This window comes from Gadus chalcogrammus, chromosome 15, assembly GCF_026213295.1.
Source record: "Gadus chalcogrammus isolate NIFS_2021 chromosome 15, NIFS_Gcha_1.0, whole genome shotgun sequence".
Taxonomy (NCBI): domain Eukaryota; kingdom Metazoa; phylum Chordata; class Actinopteri; order Gadiformes; family Gadidae; genus Gadus; species Gadus chalcogrammus.
In genome coordinates this window covers 11,083,215-11,110,141 of record NC_079426.1, presented here as the reverse complement: position 1 = coordinate 11,110,141, position 26,927 = coordinate 11,083,215, and the positions used below count along the sequence as shown (strand labels likewise).

Sequence of the window (26,927 nt, the reverse complement as noted above, 5' to 3'; positions counted from 1 at the left end):
TGTAAGTGCCCATGCAAGTGAACGGAACGTTGAAAAGACCTGTGTGGTAGGAATTATATTTTTATGCTTATTTCAACTTGAAGCCATATTCTCAAGGCCGTGCTGGCAGCACATCTATGGGGGTAAAAGGCATGGTGCTAGACCTGTGAGATTTGAACCCCGGTCACTGGCATTCGGGTCTTATACTAATCCACTGCGCCATCGCGCTACCTTTCAGTGGATGAAAACATATGCAATACATTTCTTACATAGGGTGTATTTAAAGTGAATTCCCTAAATTATAGAATAAGGCAGGTTGGACGTTGCTTATGCATTTTGAAATCATCACTCTATTGGGATTAATGGTAAACAATTCTGCATTTGGCATAGTTATTTTATAAACAATATGCAGAATCTTTTCACTTATACGAATTTACACTATCGGCTGTTTTTTGCCTGCACGCCTCCCTATCCTTATTATAACTGTTTTGCCCCTAGTTGTTATCTGATTTTTGAACGCCTCATAGGAGTTCATTATGACTATATGTTCCTCTTGAGTGAAATAGACTGCTCTTGATCTATCCAGTTTGTAAAGGTGAGTAAAATGACGAGATAAACGCCCCTTTCACGTGAACGTGCATTGAACCTAAAGCTGAAAACCTGGCGCGACTAATCAAATCCTAAGTGAGCGTCGTAGTACCATTTAACTCTGATCGCGAGTTGCGTCTCTGTCGATCCAGGCTTACCCAAGAAAGCCTGGGTATGTTCAGTGAGGTTTGTAGTATACCCCACAGGACAGCGCAGAGTTAGCAAGGCGGAGCTCAGCGAGAGTGGCAAGGTTAATCTAGTGGTTCACGATGTTGAATGCCGTGGAAAGGTTGAGGAGAATAAGAACCGATGAGAGGCATGAGGCTCCGGCGACATGGAGCGACTCTGTCCCTGCGAGGAGGGCCGCCTCAGTGGAGTGTGCAATCTTGAAACCTGACTGATGGGGTTCATGCGGGTTGCTTTGTCAGAGAAAGGACGACAGTTGGTTAGAGATTGCATGTTCCAGAGTTTTAGAAAGGAATGAACGAAGAGATAGCGGTCTGTAGTTCCGGATGTCAACAGCGTCAAGGTTCACTTTCTAAAGGAGCTGTTGGGGTTCGATAGCTGCTGGACCCAAGAGCAGAACACTGAGACAGGACTGGAGTTGCAGAGTTGCAGGGTTCATTGGGAGCCAACCAGGGGTGAGGCATGGGGCAGGTAGGAGAGTTGGGAGCTTCAGGCTGGAGTGAGTGAAGCAGGCAGGCTGGAGGTGTTGATCCATAGAACACTGAAGTTCAAAGAATGATCTGGTGAGGACTGCAGGGAAATTGGCTGTATTTGAAGGGGAGCTGATGAGCTGATGCAGGCCAGGTGTGAACAGTTGAGGTGTTTCAGGCACAGCACAGAGACAGACAGGGGGTGTGGCAGACACAGGGGGAGAACATAAAGCAAACAGCTGTGGCTATGGCAGGAGTGGCATGATTCTATGATTCTCTTTAAGGACTCTGGAACAAGGCCTGACATGAGGGAGGCGTTGAAGAGGGTGGTGTTGAATGGCAGGTGTTTTTAGATTGATTCAAGGCCGGGTACAATATATGCTGTGCTGTGAACCAGATGTACATCTTAAAAAGTATTCATCCTGTATGGTTTATCTGTGGGTTTTTTTCTATCATAACAAGAGACTGCTGTCTCTTTTTATGTGTTGTACTGATTAATTATTCTGAGTTTATATGAATATCTTTAATGTTTAATAGGCCTATACCTATTTAAAACACATAAATTACATTGGCCTTTTCACTCAGGAAAACACCTACAATCAGCAGAGATCTCCTTCCATCTCCAAATTTCTAGATTTCCATCCTGACAAGGCAGCAAGAACCAGCAGTTCCTGGGAGAAAGGGTTGAAAGAAAGTGTTAAATCACAGATTGATTTGATTGCTCCAAAGTCGGCCCTTAATGAGCCTGACATCCTCCCCATTATTCATGACCAGCGATCGATTCTTCGCAAACAAACACACACACACACAAGCACACACACACAATTTCGCACCCAAAAATACACAGCAGACACACAGGCTAAAACACACAGCTCTGGGCCACTTCAGAGTGAGAGGGTGAGGATTTGTCACAAGGTTGACCTTAACATCCCTGTTGTTGCCTACCGTGTCTATGTCCTCAGAGCTGCTCTGCCTGGAGATATAATTACCCAGGGGTTGACCTGTGGCACTGAGCACTATGTCAGCTTCTCAGAGTTTGTGTTTACAGAGGGGCATCTCCCATAATCGGGGATGATGCTTTCGTGTTTATGTTTGCTTAGTTTTATTCAGAGCTCGGGAGTTGGTATGGATTTTTGGGATAACTTTGGGGGCCAAGTTGAAATGTTAAGACACATGTTACGTAGACTTTTATTAAATAACTATAGGGCTGAGTCCATTCCATATACATGTACAGCAGAACTTCTCCTCTGGGTTGCCATTAGGATATGACCCGCACGTTTACCCAGAAAGAACAGGTCCATTATGTGATTGCAGCTTTCAAATCCTGGCATTGTATACATGTTTTCATGTTTTCTGTACACTTTAGTGCTTTGCTGTATTTTCTTGACAAAGTATATTATTAATTTATTGTCACAATGAATTCCTAACTATCCATCAACCGCATAGGGGATAATCTATTCAATTAGCTGGTGCATTCATAACAAACACACACACACACACACACACACACACACACACACACACACACACACACACAGACAGACAGACAGACAGACAGACAGACAGACAGACAGACAGACAGACAGACAGACAGACAGACAGACAGACAGACAGACAGACAGACAGACAGACAGACAGACAGACAGACAGACAGACAGACAGACAGACAGACAGACAGACAGACAGACAGACAGACAGACAGACAGACAGACAGACAGACAGACAGACAGACAGACAGACAGACAGACAGACAGACAGACAGACAGACAGACAGACAGACAGACAGACAGACAGACAGACAGACAGACAGACAGACAGACAGACAGACAGACAGACAGACAGACAGACAGACAGACAGACAGACAGACAGACAGACAGACAGACAGACAGACAGACAGACAGACAGACAGACAGACAGACAGACAGACAGACAGACAGACAGACAGACAGACAGACAGACAGACAGACAGACAGACAGACAGACAGACAGACAGACAGACAGACAGACAGACAGACAGACAGACAGACAGACAGACAGACAGACAGACAGACAGACAGACAGACAGACAGACAGACAGACAGACAGACAGACAGACAGACAGACAGACAGACAGACAGACAGACAGACAGACAGACAGACAGACAGACAGACAGACAGACAGACAGACAGACAGACAGACAGACAGACAGACACACACACACACACACACACACACACACACACACAAAGTGAATTAATGGGATACAGAGGAAGAGAGAAAGGAGGGAAAGAGATGTTAGATGTTAAGAGCAATATAGAGGGAAGGAGGCAGGCATAAAGAGGGCTGGGAGAGAGGTTGGCAGGTTTCAGGCTAGAGTACAAATCCCTATCTATCACAATTTTCCATTATTAAAGGTCCCCTGGCAGGAAAATCTTACTTTATGAGGTTTTCTAAATTAATAAGTGTTCCCTTGGCCTGCCTATCGTCCCCCAGTGGCTACAACTTGCGTTTGGTGTAAAACGAAAACTAGGTATCCTGCTCGCCTTTGAAAAAATGGAAGCTCAGGCGCGCTGATTTGGTATGTGGTTACGTCCCCTTTCTCTGCCTTGCCCGCCCACAGAATTTGGCCTGCCAATGAGACAATGACCTACGACCGTGTGAGCGCCACGTGTGTGTGTGTGTGTGTGTGTGTGTGTGTGTGTGTGTGTGTGTGTGTGTGCACACGCCTAACTATCCAACAGTGGACTTCGGCGTCGTAACACCTTCACCAACAGGGGACCTCCGAGCCAAGAGGGGACATTTTTCAGGTCCCCTTTTGGTCATGCCTTAAATCAAGCTAAAAACATGCCTAAAATATTTTGACGCATTTTCTCAACTTTTGCCAAGAGGGGACCTGAAAGTGTGTGAGTGTTTAGTCCATACTCTATAGCGCCTCTGCTGGCCAGAGCTTGATTTTCAACGACCAATCCACACACGTCGCTTCAAACACTCCTCTATTGTGTGAACGACCTGCAGTCGTTCACACGTCTGTCAGAGTGTAGAGGGCTGTTAAACAGACTACTTAGTAAAGTCTCTTGAAACATGCAAACAAAAAAGACTCAGCTTTAAAAGTTCCACACTTTTTTTGTATGTAGTGACAGGGGTCCACTAATAATAATAATAATAATAATAATAATAATACATTTAATTTGGATGACACTGTTGGCTATTACAAAATGACACAAGTCCCTTCTTAGATAGCATGGAGCGACATTCACACTCCTTCTTTTATGAAAAGAGGTAATAACTATATATACTGTAAGGGAAAGATAGTCATCTCAACTAATGTAATAATAATTTGTCAAACTTGATTTGTTAGTGTGTTTTTAGGAATAGAATTGTCTAACAAAAAACCTATCTATTCATTTGTATCAATACAAATGTTAAACAAATACAATATAAGGGTCTAGACCTTTGAAATGGTTCAATCCCCAAATTAGCCTTAATTTACCAATTAGCCTTAACCCCCCGTTGTTCTCTGGCCTGCACTCACACTAGGCCAGGCCTATTCAACTAGCGGCCCGTGGGCCAAATGCTGCCCCTCTTACTTTTTTTCTGGCCCGCAAGAGGTTGCATGCAAAAAATAAAGAAAATAAAGGAGAAACATAATTGCATGCAAATCAGGTTTCTGTGTGTAGCCGGTGATACTAGCCAGTATCAGTACCCCACAATCAGGAACTGGCATCACTTATTCTGACAATGTTTGGCTCAACCGATACGTGCGAGTCTAGCTTTTCTCATATGAATGCCATCTGAACAAGGGCACGTTGCTCCATGACCTATGAGAAGCTGCATGAGTGTCTCAGGATGAGCCAAAATAGGCAAACAAGGCAGTGCGATCTTTCTCACTGACTCACTGGCTCAAAATGTCTCATATGTACAGTAGTTCTGTTTTGTGATGATTCAAACAACATTGTTGAATTCTAAATACGTGTCCAAAATATGTGAGAACAAAATATCTTATACGATTAAAAGTGAAGAAGGAAGGAATGCTTCTGACAAGTTTATTCCATGTAGTAATATTATATATATTAAGTTAACACTACTTTAAGTACGATTTATTTGTAGCGATTCATTCACGTAGTTTTACTCTGTGGCCCATGAACACTCAGTGGTTTTCCTTTTGGGCCCACTTGTTAAGGAGGTTGAATAGCCCTGCACTAGGCCATCTGTCCATGGCCATTGGCCGTCGCAACTGTGGCCTGGCCACGGTAGGCTCTTGTACATACGTCATCACGTCGTAACACGTCATCACCAAGCGTCCGCTGCATGGACCATAATAAAGTCTGCCGCCAGTCAGAGTTTTAACAACAATGGACAACACAGAGAACACAGTTCGCACTTTGCTGAGTCTGTTGCTTATCGTCTGCCCAAATGGCTAACAGACATTCGACTTCTCTATGGGACCAACGTGAACCAACAGTTGAACTAGTTGACGCCATGTGTACCGTTTAATGGGAAAGAAGGCTCGTCGCCTTTATTATGTCCATGGTCGTCGCATGGACTATACGTCATCCAGCTCAGGTTGCGTAGCCGTGCGTGTGCGCGATGCCCAAAGCAAATACCTTTAACCCATAGTTGTGTTTTATCAAATTAAAAAAATTTGAGTTTCATTGACCACAAATTTAGCAGAAATATTATGCATACAAATCTTTGAATAGTTTAACCAAATTAAGAAAAAATACATTCGTTAATTTTTTTTATTAGTGAAGCCACAAGTTTTGCACATTATCCAAACAGAATACCTGAAATGTTGATATTTTCAGCCCTTTCGGGTTAAAACAAGAGAAAAGGACAACCTAACAAGAGTGAAAAGTTTGGGTTAGGTGACCTATAGTTCAAAGATGTCCCTGGTCAGGTAGACTAAATAAAAGTGTATTCCCAATTGCTCCAGGGCATTAGTGTAATTTACTTGTGAGCTCTCCCTCAAGCCTAGAGAGAAATCAGTGTTGAACCACCAACTGAAAGGGGGTATTTGCCATTAGTATGAGTGACAACATTTCATGGCTATTAATTTAGTTCATTATATTTAGCCGATTTGAATAGACTTTTCTAGCAGGTGAGGCTGTCAACGAACTAAATATGGAGCAACTACAAAAAGTAAATTTGCAGCATGACGAAATTATACAAAAAGTATAGGAACTGTTCTAGCAGATATGTTTCAGAAGTCTCTTTTGATTTTTGGCAGGGAATAATTTTTGGCAGGGAATAATCGTCTTTGTCACCCTGTAGTCATGCCATCAAATCTGTTGGGCAAAGTACCGCTACTGATTAATCCAGTAGACTCACCAGTCAAGTCCCCCTAGTTAGAAAATGGAAGAAACCCAGTTAGTCATGTTAATTATTCTGTTGTTACAAATGAAGACTAATACTTTCCACATATTGCGATCCAAGTTACTGGCTGCAGTCTTGGATTTTATAGTTCTATATGAATAGATTAAATTTACTAAACTATTAATCATGCTTCAGAAGAATTAACCTTTCTTGGATGGCAGATCTACCACAAGCCTCCATTGCCACAACCTCCAGATGGCTTACGACCTACGGCAACTCCTCGCCTACTGCAAGCCAACAAATTGGCTCTTGCACACCAGACACGCATTTTGCTTTATTTTAGGTTTTCAAGCATCTTAAAATACCCAAATCATCGCTCCAATACACAAGTCAGCTAATGGCCTACAAAGAAATGCTGAAGCTAGTGTTAGTGATGGCGATAGAAATGGACAAGCTTGCGTGTACAAATATGCAACTAGAATTGCAAGGTTCACAGCCCAGTTGCATAAGTGGTCGCAACCGTTGGATTGTAAGCAAGGGTAAAAAAAAAAAAAAAAAAAACTTCCCACAAACTAGTCAACATGGTCAATTGAAAGCCTGTACAAAACGACCCTGGAATAGTCAAATGCAGCTTTACAGCGGATGAATTAAGCCAAATTGCATAAACATCCAATGGTAAACAGTATACAAATGCAATCAAGGTTGCACTCACACTAGGCCATCTGGCCGTGGCCGTCGCAACTGTGGCCTGGCCACGGTAGGCTCTTGTACATACGCCATCACGTCGCTAGCATCCAAACAATTCTACCAAACCTTAACCAACTAGTGAAAAATGGAACAAAACTTTAGCACACACCCAGTGACTAATCACCTTGTCCAGGGGTGTTCCAACGTGGTTTACCAGAGGGCCTTGTGGACTTAAAGTAAGCCACACATTTGACAGACAGCACCGAATGACGTAAGCTAATCTACAGGTTACCAGTGCTAGTGCAATTACATGAGCATTTTGCACAATATTTGTACTCCAATGCTACGTAAAGCAGGCTTCTTCAGAAACCCGTAGCCTGCTACATTGAAGGGCAACTGTAACTGTACCTGACCAAGACCGAAAGATGGCTCTGGAAGCCACTACGGTCCACGCAGCAGATTACTGCGTGGACCGTGGTGGCTTCCAGATCAACCCTTCAGTGGACCATTCAAACATGTATTCCGAGGATGTTTTGAAGACACTGGAGTCCCATGGCACTAGATTCCTTTGAAGACTAAGTTGGTATGGGGGGGCCCAAAGGGGGCCCCCCCATAGATCTTGTCAGTCATCTAACACCTGTTAAGAAAAACACACACATCACAAGATACAAATCAGCAAAGCTAGGTTAACAAACAGCGGTGACATGCATGTCAAGGTGCAAAGAGCAGGGATACTGATGGCTTGTGTCTGAGGAGACAGCCCAAAAACGTCAACATTTAATAAAGGAAAATAACTTTTACTCACTGCGGTGGTCTGTTTCGAAGAGCCATGTTGGTAGCAATATTTGTCTGGGCTGTTCAGTCCAATGCCCACAAAAACAAACACGCAACAACGCATACTTTCAGTTTGTATAAAGTGACAATAGTGATCTGCAATCTAGATCGAAAACTTTCAACCCTCACTAAACTCAACCTCGATTGACACAGGCCGATGCGAAAAGTAAACCAAACACATTGTGTTCACCTTAAATAAAGGGTGCATGACAGGTGATCTCAATTAAGAGCTAATCAGAAAGAACACACTGATCGGCCATGAGTGAGACTATCAAAACGAGGACGAGGATTTAACGGAATTGTTACCATTCAAATTAAAATTTCTTTATTATTGGATAGGGTATGATATCACTGTTTGGGCTTTGAGTAGGCCTATATTTCTTAAATATATTTCTTAAATTTTTTCACCCCTTCGCCTTTTGAATATGAAATCTATAATCTCAGCCTCTCTATAATTTGCCCAACACATATTTTATTGTTCAAATAAAATCCCATCCTTATTTTGCCATTCATATTGAATCTTTACTGTCTTTCATTGTCATGAAAGACAGTACAACACAATCATCTAATAATTATTCATAACGCTCTTCCATCTCCTTGGCTGCATTAAGACGAGGCTCGGGTCAGAGCAAAGATCGGGATCCACACATGATAAGGGATAAAGTTATTTATTTGAATAAAGTAAGTATCATGAAATCTGTAAAGGGATTAGTGTAGCGTATGGAGGATTAGAAAATGTGAGATTGTATGGTTTGGACAGAAAACCAGTACCAAAATCACAAGGACCGACCGAGCCAGAACGGAGGAAACTTAACCCAGACAGACAAAACAAATACTGGGAACAACAAACCATCTTTACCATGTTGGAAATACCCAAACAAAATGCAACAAACCAAACCTGATCAGCAAACCAACATATATGACCAACCAACTGAACTACTGACCAAACACACAATTCTTTCGATTAGCCTATGTATATGGGCAGTGGAAAGTGTGCTGTGGGGATGTTGAATAGTGTTAACATAAAACAAAACATGGAACCAATCCAAAGATCCAAACCCTTAAGGAAACACCCTAAACAGAACCCAAGCCCACCTGCCTCTGTTGAAAGAGAGAGAGACTGGCTAAAGCCTGCGTGGCAGACCTGCACAGGTGCACCTCATCAGCTTACAAGCCTCTCAGCCCCGCCCACTGGCTACCTGTAGCAGGGCTGTTTCCCAAAGTGAAGGCTGCAGCCTTGCTAGGATGCGTCCTTGCTAGTCGCGTCCTATGGAGATGAGACTAGAGTGCTAGCTCGAGTGCTTCCTAGCGTTTGTAACGTCTGACTTTGGGAACGACTTGGTAGTGTGGAAGCGCTTCCGCTTTTTAATACTGCGTGTCCGCTTGTAAACACATGTGCACTTATGAATAAAACATAGCAGCAATCAAGCTGATCGATATTTATTTGACTTTTGTCTGTTATGAATGCGGTCATGTCTCCTTCGCATGGAGCCTCTTTGGGGAAGTCACAAAAGCTTTGTTGTGGTTGATCGAATTGTCTTTATTAAAAGGAAAATCCATTCAATTTTTCTAAAACTAAGTGAAATTGTCTGAGAACTTAATTCATGCATCACATTTACAGTACGGTTGATTACTATTATGCTGGGGGAAAAAGACAAAGAAAGAGATGATAAACGTGTATTTATTTGGATATATGATCTGATTCATTCATTCATATATGCCTACAATCTACCAGTGCTTTGAACACATAAGTATATCATATAAAATACAATTATATACTGTTCATTAAAAATTACAAACATTGCAAATGATCGGTTGTGCATTAATTTTACAACATTGGATAGTGGCACTATCCCTTCCACCGGCAAACAAATGTTTGTGCGCCACCCTAAGGCGCACAAAAGCCTCCGTTTGCTGGGCTGACCCTAAAAAAACGTAAAACATAAATAGGTATACATAAATAATGTAATCTTGTGAGCGAGTAAATTGACATTGGTGACAGTGGTGTTTAACATCAGCTACGTCCATGCAAAATATAGCAACGTATCATTAAGTTGCAAAAACGTTTGAAAAGTGGCACAGGCCTTTAGGCTTGATTATTTGCATTAACATGATGAATCTATAAAAAGCAATACGGCACAAAATATTTCTGAAAACTAATATAACTTCACTTCGTTTGAACGTGTACTTCTCTGCCATTTTCAAGAACCCGCCCAGTGAACGCAGAGGATTGTGGGTAGTTTTGGCTCGTCTAGGATGCAGCGATGCATCCTTGAAAAATCTCGGAATTCTCAAAAACGAAGGACCCGAAAAGGGGGCGTATTTCGAGTGTCCTCAACATTGGAACAGTGCTTGTCGGCGTTCGATGACGTAGCGTCCTTAAAAGGGCGGCCGTTGAGCATGCTTCCTTGACATTGGGAAACAGCCCAGGTAGGCAAACACAGAGGACCCAGCAGACGAAGGAGAGAGAGCAGTCACGGCTGTCACATCTGTTGCCTGAAGATTCTTTGTTTGTCTCTGTGGGACCGACGTGGTCGCCCCACGTATCTGGGATACGGCCAACTGCGAATTTCGAGTGTGGGCAAAAATTAGGGCAATGGACTGAGGTCTAAGAAAAAGTGAAGTTTTAATGTCTCCAAAACATTCACAAAAAATAGAGCAACGTTTCAAATGAAAAGAAAATGACTGCATCCGTCAGCAAACATAAACTAAGAAAATATAACATAGCCTAACCTAACCATACGTCTCTCGTACTGGCCTCACGTCAAGCCAGCACCACCTTCAGCCCCAAACACCAAATGAGAAAGCCCTTAAATAGGGAAATGGCAATTGGACCAATCACGGCCGTATGGGCCAGACCATTAGTTGGGGGAACATTATTTATCTAAAGCTACCAATCCAACATAACTGAACAGAAAGTACATTGTGTGAATACTAAATAAACATGACACTAAATAAACAATCACCAAATACATATATACCCACACCCTGTGCACAACCTAAAGATATTTACAAAACAGCTGTTTCTATCAACATCCCCCTGGGCTATTTCCTGATACTCTGATCCTAAGCTCCCTTAGCATACTGCCCCCTACCGGGACGGAAGACCAATCTTGCACCAGCCCAATATAATTTATACACACACAATATAATAATAATAATTTCTCTAATGTGAGACAGTGAGAAGGGGGAGGATTTCACCTTCTCACAGTCTCCAACAAAACCTTCCAAACAGATGAATCATTGGCTCATCCCAGAAGTGTCAAATTACTTACTTTTTTTTTTTTTTTTTGATATCATACCCTATCCAATAATAAAGAAATTTGAATTTGAATGGTAACAATTCTGTTAAATCCTCGTCCTCGTTTTGATAGTCTCACTCATGGCCGATCAGTGTGTTCTTTCTGATTAGCTCTTAATTGAGATCACCTGTCATGCACCCCTTTATTTAAGGTGAACACAATGTGTTTGGTTTACTTTTCGCATCGGCCTGTGTCAATCGAGGTTGAGTTTAGTGAGGGTTGAAAGTTTTCGATCTAGATTGCAGATCACTATTGTCACTTTATACAAACTGACAGTATGCGTTTTTGTGGGCATTTGACTGAACAGCCCAGACAAATATTGCTACCAACATGGCTCTTCGAAACAGACCACCGCAGTGAGTAAAAGTTATTTTCCTTTATTAAATGTTGACGTTTTTGGGCTGTCTCCTCAGACACAAGCCATCAGTATCCCTGCTCTTTGCACCTTGACATGCATGTCACCGCTGTTTGTTAACCTAGCTTTGCTGATTTGTATCTTGTGATGTGTGTGTTTTTCTTAACAGGTGTTAGATGACTGACAAGATCTATGGGGGGGCCCCCTTTGGGCCCCCCCATACCAACTGAGTCTTCTAAGGAATCTAGTGCCATGGGACTCCAGTGTCTTCAAAACATCCTCGGAATACATGTGTTTGAATGGTCCACTGAAGGGTTGATCTGGAAGCCACCACGGTCCACGCAGTAATCTGCTGCGTGGACCGTAGTGGCTTCCAGAGCCATCTTTCGGTCTTGGTCAGGTACAGTTACAGTTGCCCTTCAATGTAGCAGGCTACGGGTTTCTGAAGAAGCCTGCTTTACGTAGCATTGGAGTACAAATATTGTGCAAAATGCTCATGTAATTGCACTAGCACTGGTAACCTGTAGATTAGCTTAGTTACGTCATTCGGTGCTGTCTGTCAAATGTGTGGCTTACTTTAAGTCCACAAGGCCCTCTGGTAAACCACGTTGGAACACCCCTGGACAAGGTGATTAGTCACTGGGTGTGTGCTAAAGTTTTGTTCCATTTTTCACTAGTTGGTTAAGGTTTGGTAGAATTGTTTGGATGCTAGCGACGTGATGGCGTATGTACAAGAGCCTACCGTGGCCAGGCCACAGTTGCGACGGCCACGGCCAGATGGCCTAGTGTGAATGCAACCTTGATTGCATTTGTATACTGTTTACCATTGGATGTTTATGCAATTTGGCTTAATTCATCCGCTGTAAAGCTGCATTTGACTATTCCAGGGTCGTTTTGTACAGGGTTTCAATTGACCATGTTGTCTAGTTTGTGGGAAGTTTTTTTTTTTTTTTTACCCTTGCTTACAATCCAACGGTTGCGACCACTTGCAACTGGGCTGTGAACCTTGCAATTCTAGTTGCATATTTGTACACGCAAGCTTGTCCATTTCTATCGCCATCACTAACACTAGCTTCAGCATTTCCTAGTAGGCAATTAGCTGACTTGTGTATTGGAGCGATGATTTGGGTATTTTAAGATGCTTGAAAACCTAAAATAAAGCAAAATGCGTGGCTGGTGTGCAAGAGCCAATTTGTTGGCTTGCAGTAGTCGAGGAGTTGCTGTAGGTCGTAAGCCATCTGGAGGTTGTGGCAATGGAGGCTTGTGGTAGATCTGCCATCCAAGAAAGGTTCATTCTTCTGAAGCATGATTAATAGTTTGGTAAATTTAATCTATTCATATAGAACTATAAAATCCAAGACTGCAGCCAGTAACTTGGATCGCAATATGTGGAAAGTATTAGTCTTCATTTGTAACAACAGAATAATTAACATGACTAACTGGGTTTCTTCCATTTTCTAACTAGGGGGACTTGACTGGTGAGTCTACTGGATTAATCAGTAGCGGTACTTTGCCCAACAGATTTGATGGCATGACTACAGGGTGACAAAGACAATTATTCCCTGCCTATCAAAAGAGACTTCTAAAAACATATCTGCTAGAACAGTTCCTATACTTTTTGTATAATTTGGTCATGCTGCAAATTTACTTTTTGTAGTTGCTCCATATTTAGTTATTTGACAGCCTCACCTGCTAGAAAAGTCTATTCAAATCGGCTAAATATAATGAACTAAATTAATAGCCATGAAATGTTGTCACTCGTACTAATGGCAAATACCCTTTCAGCTGGTGGTTCAACACTGATGTCTCTCTAGGCTTGAGGGAGAGCTCACAAGTAAATTACACGAATGTCCTGGAGCAATTGGGAATACACTTTTATTTAGTCTACCTGACCAGGGACATCTTTGAACTATAGGTCACCTAACCCAAACTTTTCACTCTTGTTAGGTTGTCCTTTTCTCTTTTTTTAACCCGAAAAGGCTGAAAATATCAACACTTCAGGTATTCTGTTTGGATATTGTGCAAAACTTGTGGCTTCACTAATAAAAAAAATTAACGAATGTATTTTTCTTATTGTGGTTAAACTATTCAAAGATTTGTATGCAAAATATTTCTGCTAAATTTGTGGTCAATGAAACTCAAATTTTTTAATTTGATAAAACACAACTATGGGTCAAAGGTATTTGCTTTGGGCATCTTTTGATATTTTTAGAAACTAGCTCCATTGCCGTTAGAAATGGTGTCTCCCAGTACTCCAAAGTGCTTCCACAAGTTTAAAAAAGAATGGGCAGAAAAGGAACTGCCAACTAAATCTATTTAACATGGGTAGAAAGTTTCCATGGAAGCTCTTGGCTGCTGGTTCCCAACACAGCTCCACTGTTAGCCTGTGACCTTGCGTTTAACTTTTTTGGACTTTTGGTGACATTCACAAAAGAGAAATTAACTGGTTAATACAATAAACAAGACATTTGAAACTTCAGCTACACTTTTATCTATTTGTACTGCCTTTGATTTCAACCCGTGACATGTTTGTCAGGTGATAACTATGTACCCGTGACCGCATATCATGGTACAATTTTGAACTGTTTTTGGATATTGCAAACTTTTGTGGGACACTAAACTATTACTAATAAACATAGTATTTAAGGGGGGGTACAAGTATTTTGGCCATTCGTAGTGTTGATCAGCGGAGAAATAATTTGTCCGCAAAGACGGTGACGTCGCTTGGCAACGGAAGACGCTGGGGTAGACAAGTCACCAGACTACTACCCATGCAAGTGAACGGAGCGTTCCACGGCATTGAGAAGACCCGTGTAATAAAGGCCTATAATATTTCTGTTTATGGCATAGATTTCTCCTCGGATTAGGCCAATAAACCAATGGTAAAATAAAAATAACGCTCGATCAAAGGCCCGGCCCGAGTATAGTGGTGGGAAATATCGGCCCGCGTCGGGCTCGGGCTCGGGCAGAGAATCTAAACACTGACTGGAACTACTTAGCAGGTGTCTGTAGGGCTATATCAGGAGTTAATGCACGCACTGCAGCCAATCAGAATCAGAGTATTCCCCCAGACCGTGGTCTAAACAATATTATTCACGAGTTATAAACGACCCCTACACATCAATATTAATGATAACCCTGTGGAAATTGCCATAAGTGAGAGACACAATTTCGCACGTTGAGCACACAGTTGTGTGACTCGTTTATTTAGTAAGAGAGAAACAGGAAATCAAAACGTGCTGAAGGTAAACAAATCCTGGATGGGCTCTGACGTCATGAGACGCTCGTAATCCTTAAAAGGGACAGCGATCCCTGAACCACCAAGACAGTAAACGACATGCCTAACACAATTGAAAGAACAACACATAACAAAATACTGTAGGTGAATTAAGTTGCACTCATTACAACCCATTAAATACGGTATGATTTCTAGATGTCATGGCAACGTCCGCTCGCGACACTGGACTTGCGATCGAGGCATCGACGCGGACGTTCATTCACATAGCCAAAAACAAGAGAATAGATGGCTAGATAAAATAAACATCAAGACATACAATTCTAAAAAGAACAGATGAAGCAGCTACCCTTTTTTCCTTCGCGGTTTGCCTGAGCAGTGCACCTGCATTTAATATATCCGTGAATTGTCACAATTTCTCAGAATCAAAGGTAAAAGTAGAAACGGGTGGCCTAAAGCTGTCATATTGTTCACAGACAAGTTGAAGTAGAAACGGGTGGCCAAAAGCTGTCATATTGTTAGTTATCACAGACAATTTTTAACAATAAATGTTCTGTACGGAGCTCCTTAAGGGACATTAGGGAGAACGCTCCCGGACAGAACCTTAGTTTGGAAGTCGTGCTTAGTGACACGACAAATACTCCCAATTGAAACACATGGGTTTGAAATTTGTGTTTTTTGACACGAAAATTTTGAAAATACGTGTCCCTGATCACGTTTCAATAGATTAAATAACGTGACAGTGTCACGTATTTTCGTGAGACCGGGTTGAAATATCGCTTAAGTATTCAAGTCCCCTCTTGGCAACTTCTTTAAAAGAAATCAAAAAAACACATTTGAAGTTATATTATGACAAAATAACTTAAAACTAAACTCTGTATTATGTTTTTCTATTTTTTAAATGACCAGAAATAGAGGTCCACACTTGGTCGATGAAAACCGATAGTCCCCTGTTGGTAGGGTAAACGTGTGTGTGTGTGTGTGTGTGTGTGTGTGTGTGTGTGTGTGTGTGTGTGTGTGTGTGTGTGTGTGTGTGTGTGTCTGTGTGTGTGTGTGTGTGTGATTACATACACTGTAACACAAGTGTTGTACACTTCTTTGTTATTTGGATAACCGTTCTGCTGTTGCTGTTATGGCGCATAACACATCGGTTCATTGACGTCTCTGGTATTTCCACGACAAGACTGTAGTTGGGGTTATCTCAGCCATGGTTGAGAAGGAAGCGGGCAGCAGGCAGCCTCGTAGTGGCTGTACTTCTGCACCAAGGCTGAATTTCGGGAACGTCTTCAAGTACTGTGTTAGGGGCCCACTAATATCTATATTAAAGCATCCATAAAGTAGCATGCCATTGGACCTTTAACATTCATAAAGACTGTTGTTCAATTGTGGGAGCATGGCTTTAGCTGTGTGCTACTGGTTCAATTCACATGGGGCTTCCCATGCTAAGAAAATATATACTGACTGTATGGTCAGATTGTAGGACTGTAAGAACAACCTTTCCATTAAATGGCATACATTATCATTATTTGCATCACTTCTATAACTATTACAATTAAATAAGGACTTAACTACTATTATTGCAAAAAAATAATTTTAAGAGGAAAAAGAAAAAAGGAAAGACAAAGCTACAAAGAAAATATCTGATTTCTAGAAGAACCTGTTGGACCATTTTATTATATTGTCTTGGATCAATGGATACAATCGGCCACAGATCCCTCTGCTTGTAACAATAACAAATACAAGAAAGATACTACATAAAATGTGCATTGTGAATAGTAGCCTAAAAGGCACGAGCGCTCACAAACGTCTCCAAATACCATTGATTAATTAAACAATATTGTGAACTCAACAGTTACTATCAGGCAGTAGAGTTAACCCTTCAACTCTCAACTCCGGGTTCCAAGGGTCATTACATCATAATGACCACCACCAGCACCACAGCCAAGAGATGAATAGCATTTCATTGTGCCCCGAGCTAGGCGATAATTCTACCGTGGTGTCATGAAACAGTCTGATGCGCCGAAGCCGCCATGAGACGTACGAGGGATGAGGTCAGTGCCCACTTCACAGTGTGTTCTAAATCAAAGCTCCCTTCTCTTTCTTTGCTGCCTTGTTCTATGTGATACCATCGCTCCGTATCTTCAATGCTGCGGTGTGTTTGGTACACTGCTGAAACTGTCTAAACAGAGATAACTGTAAAGCCAGATGTTTTATGTGAGATATGGAGTGATAGTACCATAGAAATAGGTACGCGATGGGTTACGCACTCATTTATTACACACAGAATTTATGCACAATTTAATAAACATGCGTTTAATAGTGGGGCTGGTTTAAAGTACATAACATACAAACAGCAAAATACTAATTTGATAAATAGAATATTCTGTTTTTATTTGTAATTACCACAAACACATACAGAAATATCCACCAGAAAACTATATGACTAGTGTCGTTAATATACATTCATCCAATCTACCCTGGTTTGATGTTGAATTGTGTTCACGTAACTTAGTAGTACTCATGTTCCTTTAGTCAAATGAATTATCTAAATAAAGTAAAAACATTAGTTTGTACATGTCTTCGGTGTGTCGGATACAATCAAGATATAGTTGTTTATTTTGTATTATCCTGCCATCTCTCAGTAACGTTGTCTTGAGTCGCTTTACCATCACTGTACACAGAAATAACTCCCCAAGGAGTAGCATACCATATCACTTCTTATCAAAAGACTGTGGTCAATCATAAAATACACTCAAGGTGGTGTCATCACAGGTTTGTTGACGGTGTATATGGCTTTTATTGTCAATTTTACTGGCAAGTATGCAGTAAAGACGAAACTGGCAATATCATCAAATGATTTCAAATGATTATCAAATGATTTACATATATCGTATTTGATGTTGCCAGTGGGAATCTCGTCAAGTGGAGAAAATCCCTTGAGTTTGGTTTTGGACGAGAGGCTGTGGATCTTATGGAATGTACTTTAGTGTTGGTGGAAGAATACACTACATCAAAGTGTTATCATAACCTGTAAACATACAACTGCAACTGCATCATCTGCCATCAAAAAAGGTAATTAGTTAGACAGAATGTATTTCATCAAAGCCTTTCAAACATACCCTACTACTTACAAGGTTTACTGAACTGCATGAAGCAAAATAAAAATAAATTCTTCACAGCTCTTTGAAAATACAACTCTTAATGCCATCACATTTACAAACTTCATATAGAACATTCAAAGATTGCTCAACAATAACTTACAATCACATGTGCATCACAAATTCGGTTGTAGTCGTATTCAACACAATGTCCATGGAATGAGTGTTTTATACAGACGGATCGACCTTTCTCACCCTGCCATAAGCACCTTCTGCGACACAGTTTAATGGCCATACAAAACGCCGGTCTCGATGTCATTAGCGCTATCCCCTGTGCAATATGTTTCTTAACAGCCACCCTAGTGACTGCCCACCATTGCATCAAAAAAAGCTCTCCCCCCAACCCCTTTCCCCGTTCTCTCTCCCGCCCCCCTTGTCCTTTCATCCTACTTAAGCCGGATGCACTCTTCCTCCTCTGTGACAGGCATGGAGCAAGTCCGGAGATCGGTTTCTTCCGCGGCCTTGCTGGGCGCGTAGGTGGACCTCCAGCGCAGCAGCACGATCTTCTTCAGGTACTTGACCGTGTTGTTCTTGACGCTGACAAAGCAGAAGGTGTTGATCATGCTGTTGCTCATGGCGATGCACTCGATGACGTAGAAGGCCACCAGCGAGTGGCGCTGGCGCGTGATGACCGTGGGGTGGAAGTCCCGCAGGATGGTGTAGGCGTAGTACGGCGCCCAGCACAGGACGTACGCCGCGAGGATCCCGATCAGCACCATGACCGTCTTGCGGCGGCACCGCAGCCGCTTCTTGATCTGCTCCGTCTGGAAGCCCGGCACGCTCTTGAACCACAGCTCGCGGGAGATGCGCACGTAGCACATCACCATGACCATGACCGGCACCGCGAACTCAACGGCGAAGATGAAGAGGAAGTAGGTGCGGTAGTAGGCCTGCTGGTCCACCGGCCAGATCTGGGCGCAGAACACCTTGTGGGTGGCGTGGCTGCCGCCGCTGCTGTGCGGGTACAGGGTCTGTGAGTAGTAGGCCGAGGGGATGGAGATGATGACGGGGACGATCCAGACCCCCAGGGTCAGGCAGTAGGCCGTCTGGTGCTTCATGCGGGGACGCAGAGGGTGGACAATAGCCATGTACCTGAGAAAGAGGAGATGAGAAGAGGTTCTATTAATCCCCATAGAAATGTGTATTCCGCTGTCAAAGCAGCAATAGAAATAAAGAAAAGAAGAAGAAAGGTGGTCATTCTTCCATAACTTACCCAAGCTATGTCCCAAAGGGGTTTGAGCTTCCTGAGTATATTCTGCTTAATAATGCTGGTAGACATATTGGAAGTGGGGAGCTGCGTCATAAATCCACAACTTAATTAATGCATGGATGGATAGATGGACAGATGAATGGATGAATGGATTCAACAGATAAATAGATACATGGTTAGATTGATGGATCGATTTAAGGCTGGTTCGATGTTTGGTTGAATCGATGGGTTAATAATGGATGGATGGACTTGATTGTGGATGAAATATTTGCATGTGTTATGTGTGTGCATTAACATGCACACACTTTCTTATTTTCTTTTGATAGAATTTTTCATTGCCATATTACAAATGTGTCAACTAACTTCAAAGGGCATTACATAGTTAGTTGGTTTTGATCAGCTTAACTAGGAGAGTATCTAGCAACCATCGATGATTTTTTAAACCTGGGAGTGAGTTAACGCTGCACTCCCTGATATAAAGGGAATAAAAAAAACAGAGAACACAATGACAGTCATATCAGAGGCGATGCATTTGAAGAATAGAAATAACGTGAACATGAGGTGGTTAGGTTTTCTTTACAGAGCCACACAAATCACAACCCCCATCTGGTCCTGCCATTAAATCGTTGACGGCCCTGGCCAAAGCTCCACTCAATCATAACTCGACAGAAAAGCAATACTAACAGATGGACAAGGAGATGAGGACGCCTTGTCTCGGTGACTCAGCGACCCGTTTCAAAAGGTGCACGTCTGGGTATTTTTACGTGCACACTGTGATCATGTGTGACCGCAGCCTCTGCCCGCCAGTATGTTGCGGGGGAATCAAAGTAACAGCCCTCTTCCAACATAATGAAAGGAAAACGAACATTAAGGGAATTGATAATACAGATGTCGGTCCTCCCCTCTCTTTAAAGCTAATCTCAAGAACTTTCTGTTCCAAAAAGACTTCTCTTCCACCACTGCATAAACCCTCTGTATGTATTATCAATTTCTTATTTTTATTTGTGATGTTGGACTTCTTGTTGTGCTTTCTTGCTCTGTGTGTGCTCATGAATCTGTAAAGCGACCTTGAATGTGAGAAAGGCGCTATATAAAATAAACATATTAACATCATTATTATTAAGACCGCAACAGCCAGGATAGAGGTCATAGGGTTGTTAAGGCATGGATATTTGTTCAAGTAATGACAGAAGTATAACCTTGTCTTTGGCCTCGCAGGGACAAAACACCCTGGCTCCCCTAACACAAAGCTCGAACCCTGGCAATGACCTACCTGTCAACGGCGATGGCGAGCAGTGCGTTGGTGGACACGTACAGCGACACTGTCCTCAGGTAGTTGACGGAGGCGCACAGCACGGGTCCGTGGCTCCAGGACAGCTGCTTCATCACGTAGTAGTCCAGGAGGAAGGGGCAGCACACCACCGCCACGATGAAGTCCGACACGGCCAGGTTGGCGATGAGCAGGTTGGTGAGGTTGCGCAGCTTCTTGTAGCGCACCAGGGACGCGATGAAGAGGAAGTTCCCAAGGCCGCACACCGCCATGATGCACACCAGCACCAGGCCGATGAGGATGGTGGCCACGAAGAAGGCCTGGCCCTGCGTGGTGTCGGGGATCTCGTCGGGGGGAACTCCGTAGTCCGTGTCGTAGCTGGTGTCCAGTATGTGGTCGAACTCCCCGGCAGGGAGGAGGGGGTGGTGGCCTCCGTCCAGACCACCCGTCTGGTTGAAGACAGCCGTCAACAGGCTCGCATTGGAGTCTCCCATGGCTTGGCCACGCACACACGCAAGCAAACAATCACACAGACGCGAGCAAGGACTTCTCGATAAATGTCTGACAAGTGAGGCTCGGATCAATGATGCTGCAGTGTAAACAACTCCCACATTCGGTGGCAGCAGGTAGGGTCTTCTCTGCTCGAATGACAATTAGGTTGGACTGAGATGGTGCAGACACTTTGGAGAGACTTTGGAATTTCTCACTGTTACGCAAAGATCGAGAGAGGAAGTGGCGCGTCTGTACCTGAAACAGAATAAATCAACATTTCAGAACTACATACAAATTGTAATGCTCACTCATATGTAATACTCATACATACTTGTTTGTCGAGGACACGTGTGTGTGTGTGTGTGTGTGTGTGTGTGTGTGTGTGTGTGTGTGTGTGTGTGTGTGTGTGTGTGTGTGTGTGTGTGTGTGTGTGTGTGTGTGTGTGTGTGTGTGTGTGTGTACGTGTGCACTGGGCGTCTGCGTGTGTGTTTGTCTTTGTGTGTGTGTCTGGGTGTGATTCACAATGAGTCAGACAGACTTATAAAAAGGGACAAGGTGAAGGGGACATTGAGGGAAACACATGACCCACGATATTGTGTGAGCTAGAGACTGAATCACAAGGAGGGAGAGAGAGAGGGCGAGAGAGTGAGAGTGATATGAACAAGCATGATAAAGTGAATTGATAGCTTTCACTACTAAACAAGAAGAAACTCTCCAAGAAAACTGAATGGTTCCTTTCCACAGCTTTGCCTTCAAAAATATAAGTTAATTGGGTTTAACCAGACTGTAAAGGGTATAACCACCAGGAATATAGGTTCAGGGCAGTCCACAAATATAATGTCGAATATATACTATAATTAAAAGTTCGTCATCATAAAAAAATAGGTAAAACAGGTGGTGATCTGAGCTCTTTTTTTTTTGCCATCGAACAATGATTAGCCTAGAATCAAGTGGAGAATTAGAGCTAAACAAACGACACAAATGATGGGCTCTTATAATGAATGCTTTTATTTTTTATTATAAATATGAAAAAAATGATTTGGATGCGTTGTAAAAAAAAACGAACGACTAACCAATTTGATGGGTGCTCAACAATAATGTACTCATCATCGACTTTATTGAGACGGGGAACAAAATGTCTCGATAGTACGCCCATAGGGCTAACGCAGGCATTGATACAACTAGTCTGCATGAATGCATGATTTTGCGTGTAGGCAGCATTATAAATAGGCAATTCCAGTTTACAATCTGAGAGCAGATCGGGACCTATGACAAAGAATATGTCCGAGTTCAACAACTTCTGGAAAAAATCAAGAGTTCAGAAAGAGGAAGGCTATTTGGCAACATCGGCAAAAATGTTACATATTTTTGCCATATATCATAGGCCTAATGCCGAGTGTCTTACCTGGTTGTAATCCACTAGATATGACACAATATCCAGCTCTGTAGAATAATAAAGAGCAGAAGAGATGCATGTGTTTCCCCGTCCTGTGAGCAGCCAGGCGCTCTCTGGAGAACCACTGAAGGACAAATAAAAGTTGCGTCGATTCTCTCCCTTGTAAATGTATGACGCCGCAGATCCACCTGCATTACTTATCAAGCTACAGCTCCTCCTTGCTTGTGTTTCCAGCGGGATGCTGTTGCTTCCCTGAGTGAGACATTTGCATATCTCTACCCGTATCTTATTCATTCGGAGGATGGCCACCCACCCAAATGTTCATGTTAGTGTGTTCGGGGGGGGGGGCGTTCATTTGACCCCCCACCGTACATTAGCCATTTCTTATAAGTTGTCTCATTATCCAGCGTCTCAGCCAAATGCTGGAGCCAGGATTCCGATTTAACTTCAGGCTGCTATAGGCACCAAGCTTCAGATACCTTGCAATCAGTTGATTAAAGCCTCGATCCATACTGTCCAATGTAAAAAACCGGTAGGTGGCGATGGCTGCTGAGCCGATCAATGTTGCGTTGTTTGTGTAACTAAAAAGGAGAAAAAGAAGAAAGAACCCAGAAGATAACATTTGAATATAAGGGAGCAAATATGAACGAAACTACAATATTATTGAGATTGCCCTAAGGTTTTTACAGAAAAGTTTCTAGCTGGTGATGTAAGCCTGTACATAGGCCTATTTGAATAACGAAAAATAATCAATCTATGAAATTGTATTAAAAAATTGTTTAGGGGGGAAGGTTGTTTGCAAACAGCTTCTTCTTTTCCGACAAAAGTTCCTTGAAGGATCAAACCCTCAGTTTCCTTTAAATCCTCATACTGTTGTCACTTGTTCATAGGGGTACAATGTCTTTAAAGGAATACAAAGCTCCTTTCATTGGTTAGCATTAGAGGACTGCCTCTCTGTAACTTACATGCCATTTCAAGCATTCTTATTGTTTATCAACAGATCTGAAGCAGCTCTCTGAATTGAATTGAAGAGGCGTTTACAAGGGAACCAGTTGCCCTGTCACACCAGCGGACATGTGTGATTGCATCCGGACTTAATAAGCAGGTACAGCCTGGGTGACTATATGAGCCAATAAGAGGTTATGCATGCATTAATATTCCACCTAGAGAGTCATCTACAAAGCAAACCAAATAGGTGTTTGGGGTTTGGTTCTCAGCCAAGTACGGTTAGTAATAGACGGTGTCGCTCTTAGGTCTGCAACTGCTACCAGGGCTCAGGTCGTAGACTACACTGATGAATCTTACTCTCCTGCCCGTGGACTGTTTACTAAATTCAGCAGGACACATAATAAGTTTCATGACCAATACCTGTGTTGGTCCAAGGACGACGACTCTGTGAAAAATGTTGATTGTCCTTCTCATTGCATTGCTTGCGAGGCGGCTGGATTTGCACTTGTGGTTGAAGCAGTGGATCGGAACAATCAAGTGTCCTTTGAAGTAGGCTTACTTCTTTATTATTGTTATACGTGATAGGTAGTGATAGACAGATGGTTGATACAATTACCTGTATAGTACTTTGATTAGAGTGCCTGCCCTTTTCGAGAGAATTCCCAAGGATGATTTCCCAGATGGTTCTTTGTCACAAACCATCTGGCGCATCAGGTTATCACGTCACACAGTCTCAAAGGCTTCATGGTGGTCTGATCATTAAGGGAACAGGGAGAAAGGTCCGGAAGAAACCTTGTGACGGAAGACGAACACATCCATGGGGTGCCAGTTATGTAAGAAAGAAAATAGTTATAATGCAATAATATAAGTGTTTTTTATTACAATCCATCATGAGATTTGAGAAGAATCAGAACAAAATAATTGGAAGGACTAAATGAGCAAAAGCCAAAAATAGAAGTTCAGAACCAATCATAGAGCGTGAAATCCGTTTCCTGCGTTAATGTGTAACTGCATTGTGGAAAATCAAAGAACCAACTAATTACTTATTCATAAGGGTCTGTTATTTATGCAGAAATTCAGATGTACTTGCTGTCATCTTATGTGACCATGAAACCCACCCTAAATACCCAGCTCCACCCATTGAACATGCCAGGAGGCTTATAAAAAGCGTACCCTTTGCATGTATTCGTTCGTCATTTTATCACCCTCTAAATAACAACATTACCCTTGATGGTCTAGCTGGGCCCAGAAGCAGGAGAGGCGGTACTTGCGTTGCGATCCCAACCACCCGAAGGGAAGGATAAATACTGGGCTTTCATTTCCAATGGCAGACAGTCTTCTAATCTCATCTGGGCCAGCGATTTACAACGCCTGGTAAGACACGGGAACAGAGAGGGGCAGAGAGAAACCAGTCAGGCGGTGTTGGGTTCCCTTCTTCGCCTCACAGGCCATGAGAATAGAATGACATGGCCCTTTTAAAAAGAGTACCGAGTGAATCTGACGTTCAAATTACTTACATTGGCAAACTTTGAGGCACACAAGAACTGCAAACATTTTTCAGGGGATAGGAATTCACTTATAATGGTTTTGGATCTGTCGTGGATGGATGACATGCGTGTGTGTGTGTGTGTGTGCGTGTGTGTGTGTGTGTGTGTGTGTGTGTGTGTGTGTGTGTGTGTGTGTGTGTGTGTGTGTGTGTGTGTGTGTGTGTGTGTGTGTGTGTGTGTGTGTGTGTGTGTGTGTTTGAGTGAAATTATTATAGGCTCTTTTTTTCCGGCAGTATTAATTTTCCACAGGCATCCTACACAATCATCCTAACATAGGAAAAAATGATCTCATACTTAACAACTCCAATGTAATAACTCTCTGTTCCAATTTCTCTTGGGGTTGGTGCAGCCTCATGTTGGTCACTCTGATTTATGCTCAAACAGGTTGCATGCAAAGAGGAACTTCCAGACCCCAACTGCATGTGCTGGACATAGTCATTTAATTGTTATCGCTGGAAACCTGTGTTGAGATCCATAATGCTTTGTAAACTTCTGTGGGGAGACGTCACAAAGCCTGGGCTGGGAAAACAAGACTTAAAGGGGGGAAATTGATTAGTGCTGGCAGAGCTTGTGTTTGCTGTAAGCTAATTATGGGCTTACAGATCCTGGCCTCCAGCAATTGATCGAAAACAAATACCAAGCTAAATAAAGTGAAATGCAATGACTTTAGATTGTTAATCTAAAGACTTTGTGATTATTGGAAGTTTATTTCCAATGACATGTGTGCTAATTGGTTACACTATCCGTGATCCCCGCTGATCGGTCTGCCCCCGCTTGTCATCCGGATTGTGTTTCCATGAGATTGCTCCTGCAGACGGAGGTATGTTTGAATATCTGCTCATTGAACTCAGCAGCACATCGGGATGGCAAAGCTCGTATTTGGATACCTGTGGTTGGGGTATAGGGGCACATGCAAACTAACTTTGCTGATCCCCTTCCGTGGGCCTGTGGGAAAACGACAAAATACTGACGCACAGACGGCATATTGGTCGGCCTCAGGCCTATGAAGCATCAGAGTACAAATGCTTAGAGGTTTTTAAACACATCTGGGGTCAATGTGAATATTTGTAACTTTTCATTTTTTTACTTAATTTCAAAATTACCTGAAGACACGGAACTGGAAGTAGTTTTGGAGATAAATGTGGGCATGCACTAGGTTGATCAAGATGATATAATTAGTGCTAACTAATAGTCATGTACAGTATATAGAATAACTGGTAGAGGTGGTAGGTAGAATAGGGTTCTTACACATGGATATGAACACACTCATAGACATATGTAGTGCGGGGACGGGGACACTGTGCTGCAGAAGGCGCCGTCCTTCGGAGGGAGACGTAAAACCGAGGTCCTGACTCACTGAGGTCATAAAAGATCCCAGGGCACTTATTGCAAAGAGCAGGGGCTTCCCCGGTGTCCTGGCCCAACCAGGCTCATTCAATCTGGCCCCCTAATCATCCTCCTGTATAATTGGCTAACTCATTAATTCCCTCGCTCTCCACCTCAAGCTGGTGTGTGGTGAGCGTTCTGGCGCAGATTGGCTGCCGTGCATCACCCAATTGGGTGCTACACACTGGTGGTGGTGAGTGAGGTCCCCCCTTCACTGTAAAGCGTCTTTGAGTGTCTATAAAAGCGCTATATAAATTCAATACATTATTATTATTATTATTATTATTATTATAGGTCGATAGATAGAAATATGTGGTGGAAATGATCAAAGGGGTAGATAGGATAGGTTCTTACTACTAGAGATGTTTAAAGGTAGATAGCTAAAACACGAGAAATGTTTATAGGTGCCGATAGAAAGGGGCTGACTGTAAGGTGATGCTTCTCTAACCAAGTGAGGCTGCTTAAACCAGCCATATATATTACTATGCAACTTAATAATATACAATATACATAATATGGTCAGCGTCAAACCGATTTGACTCTAGGGCTATGTCAGGCTGCACACCGGTGGTTTTTTTGTGCTATCGTTT

General features: G+C 42.6%; 2 protein-coding genes across 2 annotated transcripts in view; both read right to left on the bottom strand.

The window, feature by feature from the left end:
- The window catches only part of pcdh15a (protocadherin-related 15a), a 409,668-nt gene that overhangs the window by 267,994 nt on the left and 114,747 nt on the right, over window positions 1-26,927 (bottom strand). The window lies entirely within an intron of this gene.
- Window positions 18,475-22,566, bottom strand: LOC130404133 (prokineticin receptor 2-like). The gene is made up of 3 exons (XM_056608753.1): window positions 22,466-22,566; window positions 20,572-21,315; window positions 18,475-19,180 (listed from the first exon to the last, which is right to left on the bottom strand). Exons 2-3 carry the CDS (start codon window positions 21,060-21,062, stop codon window positions 18,475-18,477), a joined length of 1,197 nt encoding a protein of 398 aa, XP_056464728.1. The 5' UTR covers window positions 21,063-21,315; window positions 22,466-22,566.

Excerpts from the sequence above, each read along its gene's own strand:
- LOC130404133 (XM_056608753.1), bottom strand. The coding sequence starts at position 21,062 with ATGGGAGACTCCAATGCGAGCCTGTTGACGGCTGTCTTCAACCAGACG. Across the intron at positions 19,181-20,571 it reads CTCGCCATCGCCGTTGACAG|GTACATGGCTATTGTCCACC; the intron begins GTAGGTCATTGC and ends CCTCTTTCTCAG.